Here is a 24,919-nt window from a genome sequence, read left to right as displayed (position 1 = left end):
TTTGTACAGCTGAATATTTTACTGAAGCAATTCAGGTTAAGTACCTTAGTCAAGGGTACAACGGCACCTCCGCCTCTAGGAACCAAACCCCCACCTTTTGAGTGACAGATATCTGTGCTTTTTAGTGGACAGCTCCCACGATACTGGCTGTGCTTACCCATATCTCCCAGAATGCTTTGCTAATTTACCTGTGAGTTTTGGCCCAACCTTCCCGCCATGTTGTCTTGGCTCTGGAACACGTGTCCTGATAATCAATTTTGCTTTGAAAGAGAGGTAGCCGTCCTGGTGGAAACAATTCCGGTTTGAGTTTTGCCATTTTTTTTTTTTTGCTGAGAAGCCTTTATCCAACATGAGGAGCTAGCTGCTTTTGCTCTCTTCCAGTCAAAATTCAGATGTTTGTTCACTCGGGCCAAAACTTTTGTGTCATAAAACTTCAAATGCATTTCCAAGTTGAAAAGTGGGTTCCTGTCTTGTTCATTTTGTTCATCTCTCAGGCCTGCGCTGTTAGCCGCTCTCTCACGCCTGTGCTGTTAGCCGCTCTCTCTCAGGCCTGCGCTGTTAGCCTCTCTCTCTCAGGCCTGTGCTGTTAGCCGCTCTCTCTCAGGCCTGCGCTGTTAGCCGCTCTCTCTCAGGCCTACGCTGTTAGCCGCTCTCTCAGGCCTACGCTGTTAGCCGCTCTCTCTCAGGCCTGCGCTGTTAGCCGCTCTCTCTCAGGCCTGCGCTGTTAGCCGCTCTCGCAGGCCTGCGCTGTTAGCCGCTCTCTCTCAGGCCTGCGCTGTTAGCCGCTCTCTCTCAGGCCTGCGCTGTTAGCCGCTCTCTCTCAGGCCTGCGCTGTTAGCCGCTCTCTCTCAGGCCTGCGCTGTTAGCCGCTCTCTCTCAGGCCTGCGCTGTTAGCCGCTCTCTCTCAGGCCTGCGCTGTTAGCCGCTCTCTCTCAGGCCTGCGCTGTTAGCCGCTCTCTCAGGCCTGCGCTGTTAGCCGCTCTCTCTCAGGCCTGCGCTGTTAGCCGCTCTCTCTCAGGCCTGCGCTGTTAGCCTCTCTCTCTCAGGCCTGCGCTGTTAGCCGCTCTCTCAGGCCTGCGCTGTTAGCCGCTCTCTCAGGCCTGCGCTGTTAGCCGCTCTCTCAGGCCTGCGCTGTTAGCCGCTCTCTCAGGCCTGCGCTGTTAGCCGCTCTCTCACGCCTGCGCTGTTAGCCGCTCTCTCTCAGGTCCGTGCTGTTAGCCGCTCTCTCTCAGGTCCGCGCTGTTAGCCGCTCTCTCTCAGGTCCGCGCTGTTAGCCGCTCTCTCTCCGGTCCGCGCTGTTAGCCTCTCTCTCTCAGGCCTACGCTGTTAGCCGCTCTCTCTCAGGCCTACGCTGTTAGCCGCTCTCTCTCAGGCCTGCGCTGTTAGCCGCTCTCTCTCAGGTCCGCGCTGTTAGCCGCTCTCTCTCAGGCCTGCGCTGTTAGCCGCTCTCTCTCAGGCCTGCGCTGTTAGCCGCTCTCTCTCAGGCCTGCGCTGTTAGCCGCTCTCTCTCAGGCCTGCGCTGTTAGCCGCTCTCTCTCAGGGCTGCGCTGTTAGCCTCTCTCTCTCAGGCCTACGCTGTTAGCCGCTCTCTCAGGCCTACGCTGTTAGCCGCTCTCTCAGGCCTACGCTGTTAGCCGCTCTCTCAGGCCTGCGCTGTTAGCCGCTCACTCAGGCCTGCGCTGTTAGCCGCTCTCTCTTACGCCTGCGCTGTTAGCCACTCTCTGTCAGGCCTGTGCTGTTAGCCGCTCTCTCTCAGGCCTGCTTTCGCTGTGGTGCGTGTTTTCGCGGTGCATGTTTTAGCTAGCGTGTCGTGTTTCTGACCGTGGGAGGCCATGCTGGTTACCTGTGTCCAGCAGAGGTGCTGCACAGCAGAGGGTCTTGTGCACGCTGTCGGCTCCAGTTCTCTCTGTCCCCGCCCCGCTATTGTTTCCTTGCGTGTTGCCTGCCAGTGTAATCTGGAGTGCGCTGTGTGTAGCTGTCATTACCCCCCATACGGTGCCTGGTAATTTGACTTTAACAGGCTGCGGCGTGGAGCTCAGTGCAGCTGTTCCATGCTGCAGTACAATGCTGCTGTTACACTGTGTCCCAGCAAGGCTTGGGAACTGATTACATGCGCACACAAACAAACACACACACTGACATTCAAGCACACTCACTCACACACACACACATTATACACTGTGATACAATCATTAAGTCACTCATGCACTCACTGTAAACATGCGTACACACACGCACACAAACTCAGTCTCTCACACTCACATTAGCTCACCTTTCACACATTGAGTAGACATAGTCCTATAAAGCGTGCACGCGCACGCACACACGCCCGCTTGCACGCACGCACGCTCGCAGCTCTCCTCCATTGTGATGTGTGCCATGGTTTCCACCCAGGAATCGGAGGCTGATTTCCATTAGCTTTGGCAGGTCGCTCGATGGCTTGGCAAATGGAAATGTCAGAGATGTCCTGCGGGCGCCAGGGTGCCCAGAGACCGCCGCGCCCTCTGTCCCAGCGAATGAGTGGCCGGCGGGTCGCTGGGAAGCGATCCGCTCGCCCCCCGCGGAGACGCCCACCTCCGGCTGTGAGTGACAGGCAGCTGAGGGGGCGTGTTTACGCATGGGCGGGGCTGCACAAGGCCACGGTCCTCACAGGCTGTGATGCGGTAAAGTGGCCAGGGCGGTTCCTCCGGGTTACAACGGGCCTCACTCTGAGGCTTTGCTGTGACATCACAGCTCTGTTCTGCCCACTGCCTCCGCCCCTCACTCTGCAAATATTTACCTGCATCCTTCCCAGAATCCCTCTGGGTCTCCATTCATTTCCCGGTCGGTTCATTTTGTCTGAAGCACGCGCTAGAGACAAACTGCAAAGTTCCAGGATTGCACGCGGAAGAAAACCAGCCCCTCGGAGCCCAGTGGGCTGTGGGGACACTCCACAGTGACAGGGGAAAGCACAATCAATGATGAAAAGCCATCCCCAGTCATGTCTCCTCCGGTCACCTGACAGAAATCTCAGAGCCTGAATGTATCGTTGTACTCCAGCTCTGTGAGGAGCACGCTCTCCTGCTCTTGCTCAAGCATTGCTGTGTTTACTCGGGGCAGCACGCTAGAGCGCGTACGGAGGCGCGTCGTCCGGGCGACGGACCGGCCGCTCCAGCACAAAGAACGGCGCCGGCGCTGCGGCGGGGCCGGTGTTGCGTAGCGAACGGCGTCTGGCCCCGCGGCGGTAATGAAGCGGGCGCCCCCCGGGGCTCCAGACAGGCCCGTAAGTCAAACGCTTTCCAGGGATTTACGGCCACAGGCCTGGCCCTGGCGCTGGGTCGGCCGCTCGCGGGGCGGGCTGGGCTGGAGGCGGCGCTGGGCGGGGTGGAGAGACTCTCTGTGTGCCAACAGGCTCATTACGCATTACCAGCGCTACACGGCTAATAGGCTTTCAATGGACCCTTTGTCTTTGGCCTTGATGGCTGCTCGGGTGCAGGGCACCGCGCGTGTTCACGTCTGAGTCTGTAACCGATGCCTTTTTCACTTTTCAAAAGCTAACAGAACCGAACGTCTCCTGTACTTCACCTGCTGCGATCTATTGATTTTTCAACCAGGCCTCGTCTGTTTTGATGGCCATTATTCAAACAGCCATTTCTGTAGTGATATGAGAAGAGGTTTTAAACCATTAAGATTAATCCAGGTAAAAATAGATCTGCCCTGATCTGCTGCTTGTGTGTGCGTGTGCGTGTGCGTGGTGTGTGTGTGTCTCTGTGTATGCATTATTCTTAACCCAGTTAAAGTAAAATTAAATTTAGTTAACATATTTGTCATGACATCATTTTCAATCCATCTTCTTGATATTCACATTGGGGCACAGCAGATAGAATCTCGCAGAGTTAGACTTGTTTGTATTTAGTTGTTTCCTGTTGGTGTTTGTTCTTTTGCTCCCGTGTGGAATGGCTAATGATGCCTGTGCTGTGCCAGCCGAGGCCCTGCGGTGAGCCTGAAGCTGCGTCACATTATTCAGCGGTGAGGAGCTGGCTGTTCTACGCCCTGCGCACGCCGCTCTGTGAGGCGCTTTTGGCTCTGCTGACGCAGGGTGCCCTGCTGTTCTGTGAGGGAGGCTCCAGGTTATTGCCTCAGACGATGGGCCCTTAAGGTGATCCAGGCATTTAGACGTAGCCTCCAGTCATGGTTGTGCAAAGTGGCCATTTTAGTTTTTCCACGGTCCCTATTTGTGCTGCTGTTGCTGGGACAGGAACATTTTAGTCTTTTCCACTGATGCTGGTACCAGCCTTAGTCACTTCCATCCAGGAACGGTGAATTTCCATTATCTTGTTTTTCTGCAGTCGGCATGGTTACCGGCTGGCCAGGGGCGGAGTTGGTGAACTGCTTGTTGACTTCGGACAATCGGCTCCAAACCTGCTTCTGAGGAGGGAAAAAAGCGGCCTTTTTTTGGCTTGGCGTTCCGTATCTTCAGCATTGCAGACTTTACGGCCATAGAGCACAGCTCTGTCCCTTATCTGAGACGTAGACCACGGCCCCTGTGGTAGAGTAACTCACAGGCCCGACCAGTGATTCGGTGGCTCTGGTATCGATTGGACAGATCTAAGGACTCGTCTGGGAGCAGCGCTCACTGCAGCAGTGATGGGAAGGCCAGGGACATGGCAGCTTAGACATGGGTCTGACTCAGAGTCCCTGGAACACGATGCTTTTCCTGCCCTCTCATTTCCTTGTGCCACATAATCTGATGGCTTGTTGAATTGTCCCCTTCACCTTACACCTGCTGATGTGATTGGTTGCTGGTTAATTGACCAGTTGACAAGCAGATTCTGTTGATTGTGGCATTTTCCTAATAGTGCTGAAGATAACCTGAGACGTTGTACTGCCGTGGTACCAGGGGCAGAGCTGGGTCAAATACGTATTTGTTTGGGATTCAAATACTTTTCTACGCTTTACTGATCTTGTCTGGTGTTTTGGAACCAATGAAATAGTCTGAAAAACTGCAAGTCCCGCCTTCGTTCTGTTCGTATCGGCAGGCTCAATTAGACCAGGCAAGATCAACAGAGCACAGAAACGTATTTGAATCCAAAACAAATACGTATGTGACCCAGGTCTGACCAGGGGTATTGAAAGCAGTGGTGGCACTGTAAGCTTGGTCCAGCTGCTGGGCACCTTAAACATGGCACCGGCAGGCTGGAGGTGGACATTAGCATCACTTGTACGAAAGGGATTCAAAGTCATTTAAAAAGGACGACATCAACAACAGCAGCTCCGGGCCTCCTCCTGAGCGCTCTCCGGCCCCCGGGACGAGACGGCCCGTTCTCTCGGGACGGGAGTCTGCAGATCGCGTGAGCGCTGCGCGGCACCGGCGGCGACCGCTCCGAAAGGAAACGAAGCTTTCAGCCTGCGACGCGGATTTGATTGGATATGATTTATTTGCACTCATCATGTAAAAATGACAAAATAGAACTAATACACTTACTAACAATACAAGGAGGACTATTGTAAAAAGTGAGATGTTAAAATGAGAAACCGTTTGTAAAGTATGGAGTGCAGGGATTACCCATTAAGCCAGCAGTAGCTGGGAGAGGGACTGCACGGACCCGCGTGCTTCCAGGCCGTATGCGGCATAACGTCGGCAGAAAGATGGGTTCGGCGGCCAGGGGTGTCGTTCATCAGGGTGAAATGTATCGCGCTGAAGACGGACAGACGGACAGGGGGACAGGCCAGGTCGTGCATTCGTCACGGGCTGACCTACCACAACGGCGGACCGGGAGGGAGGGGTCCGGTCGGGTGGGGACGCCCGCGTCCGGTCCCTCACCTGCGGTCCTAGCCGGCCAGTCGGACGCCCACGGTCTGCTTGCTCAAGCTGCACATGACGCGTCCTCCTCCGACGCATTCGCCCGATGGCACGGTGATAACGGTTTAGAAAACATTCGCTCACGGTCATGTCGGCTGTGGGATCAGTTTCACATCAGTGTGCTTCACACAGCCTTGCAGTGATTAAGGGCCTCTAGCCTCTCAGTGGTATTTAAAGGAATACAATGTAGTCATGAGAGAGAGAGTAATTGAGCAGAATTGATTGACAGCTGTGCCTAATGAAATAATATCCTCTGGTGTGATGGCAAGCCGTCAGTGCGTTGCTATGGATATGGTTTAATTTGACTGTGCTCGTTTTGATGGCGCCGTTATCGGAACTGCGAGTCATGTTCTTACCTCATACTACACCTTCTCACATCAGTTTATGAAATGTATCAATGAGCAAGACTGTAGTGTTGCTTCTTTTTTATGCTGGCAGTTTTTTTTTTTATTGGTTCGTACCCAGAATGCCTCTCTTCCTCCTATCCTCCGTCTCCCATCTGGAGCGACAGGTGTGCTGGGGTTCCTGTGGGGCGGGGCATACCTGGCTGTAGACCGCTCAGGGAGGGAGGCTTTGATTGGCAGGCTATCCCCCCAGCTTATTGCACACTAGCGCCCCCTCTGGTCAGCCGGGTGGCTGGGATCTGCCTACCCAGTTTGTGGAGTTCAATGCCGTAGTCCAGCTAAAGAAAAAAAGCAGCCATGGCTAGCTTTTCTTCCTGCTACACAAATCGACAGGGGGGGGGGGGGGTGCTTGAAGGATGGGGCTGCCCTGCGTTCAGTCCTGACTGGGCTGTCCTGTATCCGGCAGGGTGAGAAACAGGGAGTATATTTCCAGAGAAAGGAAGGAAGCAGCGGCAGAGCTATGACCTGTCATGGCAGGGTGAGCTGTGGAGGCTCATTAGCTGCTCTGTGCCTGCTGTACGGTGGCTGAGGAGCTGCTCTGCGTTCTGTATCTGTCCTCCAGAGCTCCTCCATTAGACCGCTGAGTGGATGCAGTCAGCTTGCTTCTTAGTGTTTTCTAAGCTTCTCTGATTGTTTGGCACAATTGAATTTGTGCCAGATTTTTAAAAAACTAAAACTTTTTTTTATCTGGAGGAAAAGGGAAAATGAAGCTGCCACCTCTTCTCTTAGAGTTTTTTGTATTTTTTATTTTAGACGATTCTCTGTGTCAAAGAGGAATCTTTGCGCCATCGGAGGGGAATGTCGTTGGTGTCGGATCAAGTGGGGGTTTTACTGAGAGCAGACGCTCTTTCGTTTGCAGCGCATGTCCAGGGCACTCCAGTTAGAGGGCTTACAAAATCTCTGGGCTGATTTTGGGGGAGATTGTGGCGGGCCACGTAAATTACAGGATGGGGTGAGGACTGGTGGGTGAAAGAGGGCTGGACTGGAGGGGAGTTGGGAAGGGGGAGGGGGAGTGGGGGGGGGGGGGGTACAGTATCTGAAAGGCGGCCCCCTCTGGATGTCCTGCAGGGCCTGGAGCTCCTCAGAGGAAGTGCATATTTAGGATTGCTGGCATGGCACTGTGTGTGGAGGGGTGACTGCCTCGCAGGGCCTTGCAGAAGCATGTCGACACCGTGTCGTCCTGAGAGAACAAACAGTGAGGCTCGCTGTGAGGTGTCAGGAGCGTGGTCTCTCTCTCTGTCTCTCTCTCTCTCTTTCCCTTTCTGTCTGTCTCTCTGCCTGTCTCTCTCGCTGTCTGTCTGTCTGTCTTTCATTACATTAGCCAGACTTCTTGACACGTGCTCTCTGTAGAGTTGGAGGTCCCGGAACCAAGACTGTGTGGAAGTTGGCTGCTTCTGGGAAATCCTGTTGTAGTTCAAACCGGCCACCAGGGGGAGTCCCAGCAGCCCAGTGTTCCTGGGCAGGTGACTGACTGGGACAGTAATGTCCAAATGGAGACTCTTACCCGCTGATATGTCCCAGGATCCCCTGCACCCCAGCTGCGGCACGCCTGTGGTGCTGGCACACCCGATACCCCTCCCCCCCCCCCCCCCAAACCCCCCGTCCCCACGGCCGTTCCAGGTCCCGCTCTATTATTTATACACACCGCTGAGCCGCTCGGCTTCTGGGCTCCATGACGACAGCGGGAACCGCGGCGCGACCGGCATGGCGAGGCGGGCACCGCTTGCGGTTTGGCGACCCGCGTCTGATTGGTCGCGTCGCACCGTGACGAGAGTGCTGGACGCACTCGGCCTTTAAAACCAGCCTCCGTGTCTGTGTGTTCACGCGTGAAAACGAGTAACATAGTTTATGATGTAAGCGGGTGTTTTATTTACTGTTTTTAATAGTCTCGGATTCGGCAGCGCCGGCTGGAGAATTCGGCCCCCTGGTATCGCACGCTTCCTCAGGGCAGCGATGAGGTGTCACAGCTGTGTGAACAGGCGGGAAGTGCCCGTCGACCTGTCGCTCAGCTCCCGCTTAGAAACGGCATGCTGGGAGAAGTGAGTTCAGGCGAAATGAAACGTGTTGAAGCCGTGAAAGAGGCCTTGCGGAATCGGGAGAGGGGGCGTGTGCTGTTTGGCGTAATTGTTGATTTTCCTGGGGGGGTGTAGGGGGGTGTAAGCCTGCGTGTTTACTTTGATGCTAATCTCATGCTTCTCTTCTGCCTCCAGGCAACCGGACAAGCTGGTGGTGGTGTGGACCCGGAGGAGCCGGCGGAAATCCTCCAAGGTCTGAGCGCCTGTCCACGCTGTGCCTGCGTGTGTGTGTGCGTGTCTGCGTGCGTGTTGCCTGCGTGCGTGTGTGCGTGTGTGCCTGCCTGTGTGCGTGTGTGCCTGCCTGTGTGCATGCGTGCGTGCATGCCTGCGTGCGTGCGTGTACATTTGCAGTTTTGGGACTTTGTGTATGAGGGAAAGTGCTTTATTGTGCGTGTGTGTGTGTGTTTGTATACATGAGCTATAGTTTGTCTTTCTGTTGTTGTAGTGGGTTAATGTCATCCTCTCATCCAGAGGGATTCGGTGATTGGCTGAATTAAGATCAAAGAGTTTAGTCTTTTTCAGAGACAGTTTGACCTGACCAGTATGTGTCATTAGTTTCTAATGGCCTTAACCTTTAATGTTGAACACCCTGGAAAAGTAGGTGAGGGTCACTAGAAATGTGATCTGCTTCATTCATTCATTCAGTTATGGTTGTTGGTGGGTTGAACAATAAACACTGATTGGTGTTCTGGGAGATAGGCTTACTCCTCTAAATTTGCATAGGAGGGACCATTTGTTAGCGTCTGCTGCTAAAGTTGTCCCTCCTACAGTCTCAGCTGTAAAGCAGTCTTGGACTCACAGTATGTGCAGTGAGTATCGCCTGTGCTGGGAAGGTGTAGCTCTCTTAAACTGTGCTCCTCCTCCTGCAGTCTCATAGTTGGCAGCCGGGGATTAAGAACCCGTACAGAGGGGTGGTGGTGTGGCCCGTCCCCGAGAACGTGGAGATCACCGTCACTCTGTTTAAGGTACGTACCGCGGGCCTACACCTGTCCCTATACATGTCCCTACAGCTACACCTGTCACTATACATGTCCCTACACCTGTCCCTACACCTACACCTGCACCTGTCACTATACGCACACATATACCTACACCTGTCCCTGTACATGTCCCTACAGCTACACCTGTCCCTGTACATGTCCCTACACCTCCACCTGTCACTATACATGTCCCTACACCTACACCTGTCCCTATACATATCCCTACACCTACACCTGTCCCTATACATGTCCCTACAGCAACACCTGTCCCTATACATGTCCCTACACCTACACCTGTCCCTATACATGTCCCTACACCTACACCTGTCACTATATGCGCACACATACCTACACCTACACCTGTCCCTATACATGTCCCTACACCTACACCTGTCACTATATGCGCACACATACCTACACCTACACCTGTCCCTATACATGTCCCTACAGCTACACCTGTCACTATACGCGCACACATACCTACACCTGTACCTGTACCTGTCCCTACACCTACACCTGTCCCTACACCTACACCTGCACCTGTCACTATACGCACACATATACCTACACCTGTCCCTGTACATGTCCCTACACCTGCACCTGTCACTATACGCACACGTATACCTACACCTGTCCCTATACATGTCCCTACACCTGCACCTGTCACTATACGCACACATACCTACACCTGTTCCTATACATGTCCCTACACCTACACCTGTCCCTATACATGTCCCTACACCTACACCTGTCCCTATACATGTCCCTACACCTGTCCCTATACATGTCCCTACACCTACACCTGTCCCTATACATGTCCCTACACCTACACCTGTCACTATACATGTCCCTACACCTACACCTGTCCCTATACATGTCCCTACACCTACACCTGTCCCTATACATGTCCCTACACCTACACCTGTCCCTATACATGTCCCTACACCTGTCCCCATACATGTCCCTACACCTACACCATACGCGCACACATACCTACACCTGTCCCTATACATGTCCCTACACCTCCACCTGTCACTATACGCGCACACATACCTACACCTGTACCTACAGCTCCACCTGTCCCTGTACCTGTCCTTACACCTACACCTGTCCCTATACATGTCCCTACACCTACACCTGTCCCTATACATGTCCCTACACCTACACCTGTCCCTATACATGTCCCTACACCTACACCTGTCACTATACATGTCCCTACACCTACACCTGTCCCTATACATGTCCCTACACCTACACCTGTCCCTATACATGTCCCTACACCTACACCTGTCACTATACATGTCCCTACACCTACACCTGTCCCTGTACATGTCCCTACACCTACACCTGTCACTATACGCGCACACATACCTACACCTGTACCTACAGCTACACCTGTACCTGTCCCTACACCTGTCACTATACGCGCACACATACCTACACCTGTACCTACAGCTACACCTGTCCCTGTACCTGTCCCTTCACCTACTGCTTTCCCTATAACTGCACCTACACCTGTCCCTTCACCTACACCTGACCCTATACGTGCACATACACATGTCCCAACACCTACACCTGTCCTTGTAGGACCTGTGCACTTAAACCTGACCCAGACCCTATATAAACATCTGTCCGTATACCTGCACCTACACCTGCCCCTTTATCTACAACTGCCCCTATACATACTCCTACACCTACACATGCACATACACCTGCACCTACGCCTGTCCAAATACCTGCAACTCTACCAGCCCTTATACCTGCTCCTACAGCCGTAGAGCTGTCTCTTCCGCAGAGCTGTACGGCAGAGCCCTGGTACATTCACATGCTCTCTATATAATTGGCTGGCGTCTGCTGGATTTTTAGAACAAAGAAAGAAAGCAAAATAAAATGCCTTCCAGTGTCGCGGGTTCGACTGTGTCTCTCACACCACCCCCGTGTCACACCGCTTCCCTTCCTTGCGGTCACCCCGTTTAGTCTGATTTCTGCCACACCGCTGTGCTGTCTGTCCTGTGTCAGGGTAGGAGTTCATCATCCCCTTGGACGTGTAACAGTAGCTGTGATTTGGTGTGAGCAGTGGGTGAGATGGCAAGTGGTTGCGGGTGGGTGTGTTTGGTTGAGACGCGTGCGGTTGTTTAGTAGTGGCATTTCGGACGTCCTCAAACGCAGTTATCAGATTGTGAGAGCGGAAACCGGAGAGCAGTGCTGACAGTGTGATGCCACATATCCTGTGAAAGAGCTGCTGTGTTTACACAGGTCCAGCCTGAGACACGTTCTTCTGCGTCTGCGTGCGTGCGTGCGTGCATGCGTGTGTGTGTGTGTGTGGGTGTGTATGTGAGCGTGCGTGTATGTGAGCGTGTGTAGGGTGTGTGTAGACTGGTTGTTTCCGTGAGCAGAGCAGTGTGCTGGCTGTTACCACCCTCTCCCCCCGGGCACTCTGTCTGTCACCAGCGGCAGGTGCTCCGCGCTCTGGCTGTCACTGGGAGACTCCTGCTGACCGTCTCCCTAAGCCAGTCTGCACTCGGAGCCTCCTCAGGCTGCGTGAGCAGGAGGGACCTGCTGCTCGTATCACACAGAGCAGTGTCTCTGCTCACCCCGCCCCTGTCATCACTGTCTCCCCTGTTACCCCGCTTGGTTTGGGGTGCAGGACACCCTGTAACCCACCTGTACCCAAATGGAGCTTCATTAGCCGCAAGCATCACGTTTATGTGGAAAGCTGCCTACCCAGCCTGCGGGACTCTTTCACACACAGCTAGCTCCTGGCATCTGGCCTCTCTACAAAACGCTGCACAACAGACCAGGCTGCACTCATCCGTTACTGCCTACTTCATCTGTTTTTCTTAGCTGTGCTGCACTTTCACATGCAGGTGATAAGCAACACACTTTCTTCTGCCCTTTGAAGAGGAGGTTTTGAAATGTTTTTTTTCTAAGTTCTGAGTGTTATAGAACTCCATTGCTTTCAGTTACCAGTAGTGATTGTGACACAGCATTAGAATGTTCAGTTCGGAACATTCTAATTGCATATTTGAGATCTTAAAGGGTTAATGAATGTGCTCAATATTATATTAGATCTCTGAAGCATCCTTCTGTTGTTACAAACGCATTTCTAAAAGTGAAGCTCGATATAAATATCTTGACATGTATCCATACTGCCCTAAGGGTGTAGAAATGTCAGTATGATTTGTATACTCAAATCGTATAATACGCTGCAGGTATTATATAGATTTTTGTGTTGACATTTCGCAATATTAATTCTTGGAGCCGCTCAAAAAAGTTTGCATGGGGTATTAGGTGCACAGTTTTGCTTTAACATTTAAATTTGTTCATCTCTTTCAGGACCCTCATGCAGAAGAATTCGAAGACAAGGAGTGGACGTTCGTAATTGAAAATGTGAGTTTGCTGTGTGCATGCTGCTCTCTAGTGGTCAGAACCCCCAATTGCACCATGCCCTCGCTTGTCCCATTTCGACTAACACTTTGAACACGTTCTGTTTCTTTCTTTCTGATATTGGTAGACATGTTGGTTAGACAGGGGCGCACATTTGATATGTGTGTATTTGTGTGTGTGTGTGTGTGTCTGGGGCTCTCACCTGACGTGATGTCTCTTTAATTATCATCACAAAACAAGTTACTGCGTTCATTTAAAATATTCCAGCCATTAGCAAAATGTATCTTGTTTTTGAATAACCTTTGGGGCAATGTAATAAAATGTCAGTGAAGAGTAGAAATAGCATTTGTACTGGTCATATGCTAGCTTACCTTGGCTCCTTTTGAATGTAAATATTTATTGCCTTCTACTATATTGTCTGCCTTCTACTGTAAAGACAAAGTAATCCACTGTACACCACGTTAGATGAATGTTCATCCACTTCTCTTTGCATCACTAACTTTACTGTTTTAACATTATTTGACATTTGCTCTGTATTCTCGTTTGTAATTTAGTGCCCTCTAGTGGTTGAGATAGGAGAAGGCCATGTACTCATCCCTGACTCTAGGCCCAAGATGTTTAGTTCATCACAACATAGGCATGTAGTAGTTTTTTATACAGGCGAGGAACACCTACGCATAATAGATAAAGAATACAAATAAATTACAATGGGATTAGATTGTACAGATGACTGACTAAGAATGGAATGTTAGGGACTGTTTAAAGTTTTTTTCTTTTTTTTTTTTCTCGTGTTTTGTGGGCAGGCATCCTACAAACAGAGAGGGAGTGAGAGAGGGAGAGAGCGATAGAGTCAGACTAAGCTCAGCTGAGAAGTCCTGGCCAGCCCAATCTGTTGCCGCTTCTTGAGAGCAGAGAGAAGTCAGATATGGCTAGGGCCAATCAGGAAGAGGACCTGACCACTGCAGTAGCATACTTCATTGCTAAAGATGCAATACCTTTACAGTTTGTGGAGATGTGTGATTTCTGATAGTAAAGTGGCATTAAAGTACACACTTTCTGGCAGAATGTATTTCTCCACACAGGAGATGGCTAGGAAGTACTTGAAACCCGTGGTAGAATTTGATTTGAACAGACATCGTGTAATGCTCACCGCTGAGCTGTGGCCCAGCCATATGAGACGCCTTTACCTGCTTACCGTTATGTGTAATCACCACGGGCGGGGAAGGCTGTTTGTTCAGAGGCCTCGGCTCACACCGCTGATGTCATCAGCCTCGCCTTGGAGAATCTTCTGGAAGAGCGGGAAGTCGTGGGTGTCACCCCAGATAAAGGCCTCTGATATGAAGATGTTTTTGACTGAGTCTCCGGTCACGTGGGTGAGCAGCTTTTGTGCCCGTTGGAAAAGCTCAGGTTTTGCCGTAGTGCTGCGGTGAGAGCTTGTCTGGCTGTTGTGCAGGGGTTCAGTCACAGCTGTAAGAGCAAAGGTGCAGCCTGAACCAGAGCACCCTCAGAGCTCTCTGGCCGCACGGGGCTCTGCTCTTCACACGGTGTCCAGGGGTGTTGAGCAGCGCTGCACAGTGTTAGCCACGCTGGTGGCAGAAGGAAGCGCGCTGCAGTGTTAGCCAGAGTTAGCCTGAGGCTTTCCAGCCGCTCAGACCCCCTGACCTGGGAGCCCCACATCGCGATCTGTGCACCTGAAAGGATTACTTCTGGAAGAAGAGGATGACGACTGTGAGCTGGTTAAGAGGAAGAAGAATGGTAAGAATCCTGGACCCGAGGTTCAGGACCGCTTCTGTGGAGGCAGTAAGTTCTGTTGGCACTTCTATTGAGAGCGAGAGAGAGAGGGAGATCGTGTTGTCTGCTGAGGTTTCGGCTGCTGAAGATGAAACGCCTGTCAAACACCGCACTGGCTCCTCCAGACCGTCGCCGTGAGAAACCAGCCAATCCCAAATCATCCCTCCCACCGGTGACGCCCACAGAGATCGGCTGCACAGATGGGAGGCCTGACAGAGACAGCCCTGCACCCCTGCACCCCTGCAAGCTACGCCTCTGAAAGAGCGATCTGTTCCTCTGCTCATCTTCAGTCTCTCTTTCCTTCAGCCTTACTCCTGAAACTCTGAACACGTCGCTCTTCCTGGAAAAAAAATCTCCCTTTGAGAATTTACAGGAATCTTAAAGTTCTGCTTAGGTGATGGTTCTAAATTATGTGTAACAGGGTGCAGTTATGGTTTTGCTCATTAAGAAGTAAACGGTATAAAAATCTGCAAGGAATCATCCAATAAACTGAGTTGTACAGTTTGTGTGATGCCTTTATTTAATGTAACTAAATGAAATAACGATGACACATTTAAAATCGTGATATTGGGTTTCACGATTATACTGGAGGTTTTATATGGTCCCACCCCTCTGTCTGCGCCAGGTTTTCACACTCCTAGGAGTGGTCTTGGTAATGAGGTGTGCAGACCCGTTAGCCAATCAGTGGTCAAATTAAGCACTTCAGTGCAGGAAAACACTTTAGCTGATGAGTGTGTCCCCGCTCCCCACTCCTCCGTCCCCTGCCCTGTCCATATGCAGTGCTTCATACAGCATGCAGAGACTCCGCCCTTTTCCACTGTTGGGCTGCACCCAGGCAACACCAGGTTTTGGTTACAGCTGGTTCTCCCCAACATTTTATTATTTATTGACTAAAACTTTAATATCACTGTGCTGCTTGCACACAAGCTGTGAGGAGGCGGAGTAAGTGAACACTAACTACACCACCACAGTAGTGGAGAGAGGAGTACACTGCTGTGGGGTAGGAGTAGAGAGAGAGGAGCACACTGCTGTGGGGTAGGAGTAGAGAGAGGAGCACACTGCTGTGGGGTAGGAGTAGAGAGAGAGGAGCACACTGCAGTGAGGTAGGAGTAGAGAGAGAGGAGCACACTGCTGTGGGGTAGGAGTAGAGAGAGAGGAGCACACTGCAGTGAGGTAGGAGTAGAGAGAGAGGAGCACACTGCTGTGTGGTAGGAGTAGAGAGAGAGGAGCACACTGCTGTGGGTAGGAGTAGAGAGAGGAGCCACTGCTGTGTGGTAGGAGTAGAAGAGAGAGGAGCACACTGCTGTGGGTAGGAGTAGAGAGAGAGGAGCACACTGCTGTGGGGTAGGAGTAGAGAGAGGAGCACATGCTGTGGGGTAGGAGTAGAGATGAGAGGAGCACACTGCTGTGGGGTAGGAGTAGAGAGAGAGGCACACTGCTGTGGGGTAGGAGTAGAGAGAGAGGAGCACACTGCTGTGGGTAGGAGTAGAGAGAGAGGAGTACACTGCTGTGGGGTAGGAGTAGAGAGAGAGGAGCACACTGCTGTGGGGTAGGAGTAGAGAGAGAGGAGCACACTGCTGTGGGGTAGGAGTAGAGAGAGAGGAGCACACTGCTGTGGGGTAGGAGTAGAGAGAGAGGAGCACACTGCTGTGGGGTAGGAGTAGAGAGAGAGAGGAGCACACTGCTGTGGGGTAGGAGTAGAGAGAGAGGAGCACACTGCTGTGAGGTAGGAGTAAAGAGAGAGGGGCACACTGCTGTGGGGTAGGAGTAGAGAGAGGAGCACACTGCTGTGGGGTAGGAGTAGAGAGAGGAGCACACTGCTGTGGGGTAGGAGTAGAGAGAGAGGAGCACACTGCTGTGGGGTAGGAGTAGAGAGAGGAGCACACTGCTGTGGGGTAGGAGTAGAGAGAGAGGAGCACACTGCTGTGGGGTAGGCATAGGAGAGAGAGGAGCACACTGCTGTGGGGTAGGAGTAGAGAGAGGAGCACACTGCTGTGGGGTAGGAGTAGAGAGAGAGAGCACACTGCTGTGGGGTAGGAGTAGAGAGAGAGGAGCACACTGCTGTGGGTAGGAGTAGAGAGAGGAGCACACTGCTGTGGTGGTAGGAGAGAGAGAGGAGCACACTGCTGTGGGGTAGGAGTAGAGAGAGAGGAGCACACTGCTGTGGGGTAGGAGTAGAGAGAGAGGGAGCACACTGCTGTGGGGTAGGAGTAAGAGAGAGAGGAGCACACTGCTGTGGGTAGGAGTAGAGAGAGGAGCACACTGCTGTGGGGTAGGAGTAGGAGAGGAGGAGCACACTGCTGTGGGTAGAGTAGAGAGGAGGAGCACACTGCTGTGGGGTAGGAGTAGAGAGAGAGCACACTGCTGTGGGGTAGGAGTAGAGAGAGAGGAGCACACTGCTGTGGGTAGGAGTAGAGAGAAGGAGCACACTGCTGTGGGTAGGAAGAAGAGAGAGAGGAGCACACTGCTGTGGGTAGGAGTAGAGAGAGGGAGCACACTGCTGTGGGGTAGGAGTAGAGAGAGGAGCACACTGCTGTGGGGTAGGAGTAGGAGAGGAGCACACTGCTGTGGGGTAGGAGTAGAGAGAGAGGAGCACACTGCTGTGGGGTAGGAGTAGAGAGAGAGGAGCACTGCTGTGGGGTAGGAGTAGAGAGAGAGGAGCACACTGCTGGTGGTGGTAGGAGCTGTAGAGAGAGGGAGCACACTGCTGTGGGGTAGGAGTAGAGAGAGGAGCACACTGCTGTGGGGTAGGAGTAGAGAGAGAGGAGCACACTGCTGTGGGTAGAGTAGAGAGAGAGGAGCACACTGCTGTGGGGTAGGAGAGTAGAGAGAGGAGCACACTGCTGTGGGGTAGGAGTAGAGAGAGAGGAGCACACTGCTGTGGGGTAGGAGTAGAGAGAGAGGAGCACACTGCTGTGGGTAGGAGTAGAGAGAGAGAGGAGCACACTGCTGTGGGTAGGAGTAAGAGAGAGGAGCACACTGCTGTGGGGTAGGAGTAGAGAGAGAGGAGCACACTGCTGTGGGGTAGGAGTAGAGAGAGGAGCACACTGCTGTGGGGTAGGAGTAGAGAGAGGAGCACACTGCTGTGGGGTAGGAGTAGAGAGAGAGGAGCACACTGCTGTGGGGTAGGAGTAGAGAGAGAGGAGCACACTGCTGTGGGGTAGGAGTAGAGAGAGAGGAGCACACTGCTGTGGGGTAGGAGTAGAGAGAGAGGAGCACACTGCTGTGGGGTAGGAGTAGAGAGGAGCACACTGCTGTGGGGTAGGAGTAGAGAGGAGCACACTGCTGTGGGGTAGGAGTAGAGAGAGGAGCACACTGCTGTGGGGTAGGAGTAGAGAGAGAGGAGCACACTGCTGTGGGGTAGGAGTAGAAGGAGAGGAGGAGCACACTGCTGTGGGGTAGGAGTAGAGAGGAGCACACTGCTGTGGGGTAGGAGTAGAGAGAGAGAGAGCACACTGCTGTGGGTAGGAGTAGAGAGAGAGGAGCACACTGCTGTGGGGTAGGAGTAGAGAGAGAGGAGCACACTGCTGTGGGTAGGAGTAGAGAAGAGGAGCACACTGCTGTGGGGTAGGAGTAGAGAGAGGAGCACACTGCTGTGGGGTAGGAGTAGAGAGAGAGGAGCACACTGCTGTGGGGTAGGAGTAGAGAGAGAGGAGCACACTGCTGTGGGGTAGGAGTCGAGAGAGGAGCACACTGCTGTGGGGTAGGAGTAGAGAGAGAGGAGCACACTGCTGTGAGGTAGGGATGTGGTTTGGTTTACCGTTGGGAGGAAATCACTCCCCTTCAGACTGCCGGTAAAGTCTTTGGCAGGGCTCATGATCTGGACTGGCACCCGGGTCCATTGAGATATCGCTGAGTGGAGGAGAATGTTGTTTCTCTGACTCTGTCTGTATCTGGCCCTGCAGCAGTCAGTTGGTCCTGCCCAGGATTTCTGCCTTCTAATGATAGGCTGCAACTCTGCCTCCTGTTCCTGCTACTCCTCCCCTATGGGCCTTTCGTCTTCATGTACTCCAACGCCAGTCATTTTACCTGTATTATAACCCCCAAATATAACAAGGTACTGCATGACTGGAAGTTTGGATTTTGAATAGTAGTAGTAATAATAATAATAGTAACAATGCATTTTATTTGTTTTGCTCTTTTTAAGGTACACATTGCAATATTTAACACTACAGAAGAGTAATATCTTTTGAAACCTGTTATCTCTGACCGTTTGAGAGTTGCTTGACACAGCTCAGTGGCTCCCCCTAGTGGCTGGAAGGATATGTACACATAAGTGTCAGGCTGAAAGAACTGTTCAGTTGTAGCTTGTTTGCTCCGGACTGAAAGTCTGGCCCTCGTGGGGGAGGGAGGGGGTGTGGTGACTGGAGCTATGGAAACAGGGGACTTGTGACACTCGGACTACCTTTCCGTCTGAGTTTGGAAGGGGGCTGGCAGCTGGGAGCCGCAGGGAAGAGAGCGGCTCCTCTCCTCCTCTTCGGTAGGGGGGTAACCCCGAGCCCCGAGCCTGTAATCGTGCCTGCGGGTGGAGCTCGGGCGTCCCCTGTCATTTTCCCAGCTGGGGGCAGTCTGCCCCTTCATTCTCACAGCCGAACTGCTCTGCGCTCTCTGCTTCTCTGAGGAGCTCCACAGACACACTCTCTCCGTCCCCGCTTCCAGCGTTCCGGTGTAAACGGCTGTGTTTTCCTGGGAGTTTGTGTAGCCGTTTCCAGGGCCATTCTCCCTGGCTGCTTTGGCTGAACTCCAGCACAGAGTGAATAATAATCTGATGATGTTGATTGTTTAAGCTGTAATTGCATTACTGTTCCGTGTCTGGCTGTGCTGCCGGTGAGTGATGGCCTGTGTGCGGAAGCTCGGCTGTAGTACTGAGTGGGTTTTGGGAGCACAGGCCCGTCAGATAAACATTAAATGGCTGAGGAGTGATGTCATGCTGTAGCTCTCTTCCCTCCGTTCTGGAGTGCGGGGGCCGGGGTGGAGCCCTTTGTGCCTGGATTAGGCTCATTTACATCACAGTCATACTCCTGATTGATATTTACCGCCTCCTGCTGGCAGGAATCCTCGGTTGCACCCGGCGGTGGACACGAGCTTCAGCGGCTTTTTGCTCTGTTACCCAGAGCTGCTGCTCCTCGTCTGTCGTTTCAGCGTTGTCATCTGAAATGTGTTTTATTGGGCCATCTTCAGTATCTTTTTTCAAGCAGCAAATTTAGAGTTCCTAGGCCTGTGGAACAGGCTAGATGTATTATGTTCTCAGCATCTATTTGAACTATTAATTATCTGCAGAATGGGACCGTTTAGACCCTCCCTTTCTCCTGTATTTCACCCCTTGCTGTTACCGCTCAGTAATGAGGTATTTTGCAGTACATAGGGAGTACTGAGGTATTTCACAGCTCATGCAGGTTTTGGGGTATTCTACCGCACATAATGGTATAATGGTGTGTTAGAGTGCATATTAGAGTAATGGCGTATTTTAGTGTGCACTTATTTCAGTAATGGAGTATTTAACGTGCACATCTTCGGGCAATACAGTATTTCAGTGTGCACTCATTAGAGTAATAGAGTATTTCAATGTGTACTCATTAGAGTATTGGGGTATTTTAGTGTGCACTCATTAGGGTAATACAGTATTTCAGTGTGCACTCATTAGAGTAATACAGTATTTCAGTGTGCACTCATTAGAGTAATACAGTATTTCAGTGTGCACTCATTAGAGTAATAGAGTATTTCAATGTGCACTCATTAGAGTATTGGGGTATTTTAGTGTGCACTCATTAGGGTAATAAAGTATTTAAATGTGTACTCATTAGAGTATTGGGGTATTTCAGTGTGCACTCATTAGAGTAATAGAGTATTTCAGTGTGCACTCATTAGAGTATTGGGGTATTTTAGTGTGCACTCATTAGGGTAATAGAGTTTCAGTGTGCTCAGTGCAGTTTCTGCATACTTGTTGGCAGAGGTGTCCATGCGGCAGTGCCCAGGAGATCCGGTGCGAGGTTCTGCCCGTTTCTGTCTCTGGCTTCCCGTCCCCGGGGACGCGCGGGGCGGGGTTCTGCTTTGGACGGGTACCAAAGGCCCGGGCGCCGGGCCAATCCGGAGCGTCCCGTCCCATCTGCTCCCCCAGCAGAGCGCCCCGGCGGGGGGGTTGGGGGGCGGCGGTGGGGGGGTGGGGAGGGGTGGGGTGGAGGTGCTGTGCACCATGTACCGCCCTACCCTGCTGGCTCCCATCCCGACCCGACGACAAACACACTAACACACACAAACAAACGCAGACGGGCCAAGCTGCTCACCAGCGCCTCTCGCCAAGGGCCCCTGTTTCTGCTACCAGATAAAGAAGGGAAAAAGAGAAAGCTACAATATAATTTTTTTTGCCCTTTTGCCAATTTGTGACAGCAGAGATGTCTCTATAATTCAGCGAAGTTCATGCAAAACCCTGGTACTGGCCTGTGATTGGTGCATTGTCTGGTTTCTGTAATCCTCCATTTTCTTTGTTTCGTTTCTTCTTTTTTTTTGTTGCTCTTTAATTACTGCTTTTCTCCTCCAGCCCCAGTCGCTTCTGCTGAAATTGAAAGGTGAATTATTTATCGGCCTGCTGAATTCGCACCCTGAGTGGTCACTTTGAAAACGCTTTTTGCATGACGTCTCCTCTTTAGTTGTAGAGCTATGATGGAAGTGGGGGGTGGGAGTGGAGAGGCGGAACTTTAGTTTTTTGGTGTCCGTTTAATTGATCTTTTAATGAAATTAAAGTGTCAATAGACCTGGCGAATGAAGGCACTGGAGAGTGGAGTGGAGGGTTTGATGTAACTGGGCTTGAGAGGATATTTTGGGGCCCTCTGGGGCCCGAGGTCCTTTATTTCCTAAAAGGCAGGGGGGAAAGATTAACCCCTCCCCAAACAGCAGAGGAGAGAGCCCAGCTCTCTCTCTCGCTCTCGCTCCTGGCTCGTCTCCTCGCTCCTCTGCAGGATCAGACGTGGCTCTGCAGTCTGGAGACAAGGGACAGGGCGCGGGAAAGGCCGAATTCTCTGGTCTGCGCATACCTCACTAATAACAGAGTGATCAAAGACTCCTCAGCCTGCCTCTCGCCGGTTCACATGGAGGAAATGAAGGGCACACTTTCTGACCCCGGAGAGGAGGGAGGGGGGAGGAGGGAAAAGGGGCAGGAGAGACGGGGAGACGGGTGGGAGGATAGAGAGGAATGTCAGACCATGTGAGGGCGCATCAAGCCCGCTATAACACTGCATGCACTTGGCACCTGATCAGCCTGGCACTGTGGTGGTGTGTGTGGTGAGGGAGAATGGTGTGGCGAGGCATGGTGTGATGGTGTGTGGGTGATGTGGATGTGTGTGTGTGATAAGTGTGTGTGGGTGGTGTGGGAGTGTTGTATGGGAGAATGCTCGCCCCATGTGAGGGCGACATCAAAGCCGTATAACACTGCCTGCACTTGGCACCTGATCAGCCTGGCACTGTGTGTGTGTGTGTGTGTGTGAGAGCATGTGTGTGCGCGTGCATGTGCTTGCATGTGCGATCACGTGTATTGTACCTGTGTATGTGTGCACTCAAGTGTGTGTGTGTGTGTGTGTGCGCGTTTCTGGGAGTTTGTATGTGTTTTTATGTTCTATATGTTACATTTGTTCCCGTTGTATTTCACATCTATGGTAAGGACTGGAAAATGCTTTGACTCACATTTACAAGCTTTGCACTGGGAATATAATTTTATCTCTTTCCAAATCCTTGCATTTGTTGTATGAGTGCGGTAACTTGGACGGAGTAGTTACTATCTTTCAGGGTGCAAACTGCACTGACAGGTTTGTGCACAATGCGCTTTATTTAATTGAGGTGGTTCTGAAGTATTTTGACATTACAAAAACTCCCTGAGTAGTAGAAACTGACAGGTTACATCGCTGACAGGTCTGATTAAAATGTTTATGTGCGGCATGTGTTGTGTTTGTGTCCTTGACGCATTTACACGGTGCTGATTACTCTTGCACAAACTCATAATGATAACTGAATGTCACTCAACCAGTCTGAGTCTCAGCATGCAGTACCCCACTTCTCCAAAGGGGGCAGCGTGGCACTTCTAATCTGTGCCCTCATTATTTTTTTTTTGCCAAATGTGCATGGCTTTCTTGCAACGTGAAGCTGTCTGTGTGCATCAGGTGTGAACCGAACATATTAGCTCTGGCTGCTCTGATTTCCCCAGTACTGGGTCTTATGATGTAATGAGCTGGATGAGCAACGTTTGTGACTGTTGTGTTTTCTGATATCCCACTGAGCGTAAGGGTAAACCTAAACCTAAACTCGAGGTTTAAGGAGCAATAGATTGTCTATAATCAAGATTTAGGTAATCCATGAAGTCAGAAAGATGAAAGCTGTCGTGTGAGCGTGCAGGTTCGCAAGCTTGGTGTGAAATGTTCCCTCCAGGTTGAGAGAGAAAACACTTTAAATAATTTCACCTCCTCCCTGAACCACCTCCCCTCCCACCGTAGGTCAGATGAAATGTGTAAATAAAAGCAGTATGACAGTCTAATAACTGCCCCTGTCAGACGCTAAACAGTCGCTTGGCAGACCTGGGAGAGGAATATGGCCGCCAGGTCTTTCCCTGTGAAATGTAATTGCGTGACTGTACACAATGACAAATGCCATAGTGTAAACATATGGAATATTGTGAATGTCATATTGTGTGTCACACCAGCACTTATGATATGTAGTTTTAGCATGCCGGCAATCTGGTTCTGTCTCCTCTGCTGATACACTGTAGCCATGGCAAAGTCTCTCTGTGGATTCTTGTCCTTTGGAAGGTAGTCAGTGTGTAAAGAGTTGCAGAGGACTTCATAAACTTCATAGACTGACTTTTTACACATGCCTGATTCAGAATTGCGTGCATGTGTTTATAGAACTGTTTGTCATACAGTAGCAGTTGTAAGATGAAAACTGGAGGGGTGAAAAACTCCAAACTGATCACTGGTCTTAACCTGTTTTCATTCATTTTCCTTGATTAACAAGCATGCCAACGATCTGACAAATCAATTGACAAGTAACAGACGGCTTCTTCGCATCGTGTTAGGGAGATTAAATGAATTCAATTTAGAAAAATACATTTTAATCAACAGGAACACTTAATGAAAAGATACCCTGCTCTGTTAACTACCGCATTAGCTTTCAGCATAACTAGCAATAACTAAACCTGCGCTTAAATTGTTTAAAATCTGCACATTGCACATCTTTGTCATGAATATTCTCTGAGTGTGAGTTCAGAGAATGAGGTCTGCATGTATCCACAAATAATGTTGATAAAATGTGCACAATTTAGCCATGCAAATAAAAGAATGAAGAGAACTGGCTACATCTGATGGTATTGGGCATTTTAATCGCTGTATTCATAACAAAGGAAAATGACTGATAACAGGTCAAGACCAATAAGGAGTTTAAGGGAAAGTTGTCCGTCCGACCAACTTTTAGCTCATCGACTGCCGGTGTGCGAAATTTGAGTGCTACATACGCACGTTTGCGAAACTCATAGGCAACATAATTATGCCATTATGGAATAATGGTATGAAGTTGAGCGTTGTTCTGGTCTAAAGAATAATAACACATGTTCACATTCACATGCTGTCAGTTGCACGCAACATACCGTGAGATGCATAACAAAAGAAAGTGACAAATTAAACTGACAGACGTTTGAAGAAAGACGCACGCCATACATCGAAATAATTGCCCCCCCCCTCCCCCCCCCACACACACACACACACCTTCAAGGAAAAGTCCTGCCTCTTAAATGCCGGTGGCTTTTGGCAGCATGGAATGTTGTGTGTACTGCGGTGTAGCGAGCACGCAGAGGCCCTGACTGTTGTGTGTACTGCAGTGTAGCGAGCACGCAGAGGCCCTGACTGGCGTGTACTGCAGTGTAGCGAGCACGCAGAGGCCCTGACTGTTGTGTGTACTGCAGTGTAGCGAGCACGCAGAGGCCCTGACTGTTGTGTGTACTGCAGTGTAGCGAGCACGCAGAGGCCCTGACTGGCGTGTACTGCAGTGTAGCGAGCACGCAGAGGCCCTGACTGGCGTGTACTGCAGTGTAGCGAGCACGCAGAGGCCCTGACTGGCGTGTACTGCAGTGTAGCGAGCACGCAGAGGCCCTGACTGGCGTGTACTGCAGTGTAGCGAGCACGCAGAGGCCCTGACTGGCTCTCAGCTGTCACTGCTCGTGTGTGAGTCACGCTGAGGCCCCACTGGCGTGTACTGCAGTGTAGCGAGCACGCAGAGGCCCTGACTGTTGCTCTTTCCACGGCTGTCCCGACTGTTCTTCGGTGCTGGTTGAGGTCTCGGCGCTGGGGCGTCCCATCTTATACGAGACTGTCCGGTGTGGGCACTGGCATTTGTTGTGGCCCAGCACCAGAACTCCCAGTGCAACAAACCAAGGTTGTGATGGACGGCTGTGAGTCGTGAGCT

The 24,919-nt window shown here is 51.5% G+C and overlaps 1 protein-coding gene across 8 annotated transcripts in view; it reads left to right on the top strand.

Annotated features, from left to right (window-relative positions):
- The window catches only part of ehbp1 (EH domain binding protein 1), a 143,851-nt gene that overhangs the window by 7,576 nt on the left and 111,356 nt on the right, over positions 1 to 24,919 (top strand). For all 8 annotated transcript variants that reach the window (XM_064316829.1, XM_064316826.1, XM_064316827.1 and 5 more), the window contains 3 exons: positions 8,457 to 8,514; positions 9,191 to 9,286; positions 12,638 to 12,691. In XM_064316829.1, the coding sequence (XP_064172899.1) occupies positions 8,457 to 8,514; positions 9,191 to 9,286; positions 12,638 to 12,691 (208 nt within the window). The remainder of the gene's footprint in view (positions 1 to 8,456; positions 8,515 to 9,190; positions 9,287 to 12,637; positions 12,692 to 24,919) is intronic.

The sequence above is a fragment of the Anguilla rostrata genome, chromosome 18 (genome assembly GCF_018555375.3).
Source record: "Anguilla rostrata isolate EN2019 chromosome 18, ASM1855537v3, whole genome shotgun sequence".
Classification (NCBI taxonomy): Eukaryota; Metazoa; Chordata; class Actinopteri; order Anguilliformes; family Anguillidae; genus Anguilla; species Anguilla rostrata.
The sequence above is the reverse complement of the archived record's forward strand: the minus strand, read 5'-3'. Positions and strand labels throughout refer to the sequence as shown.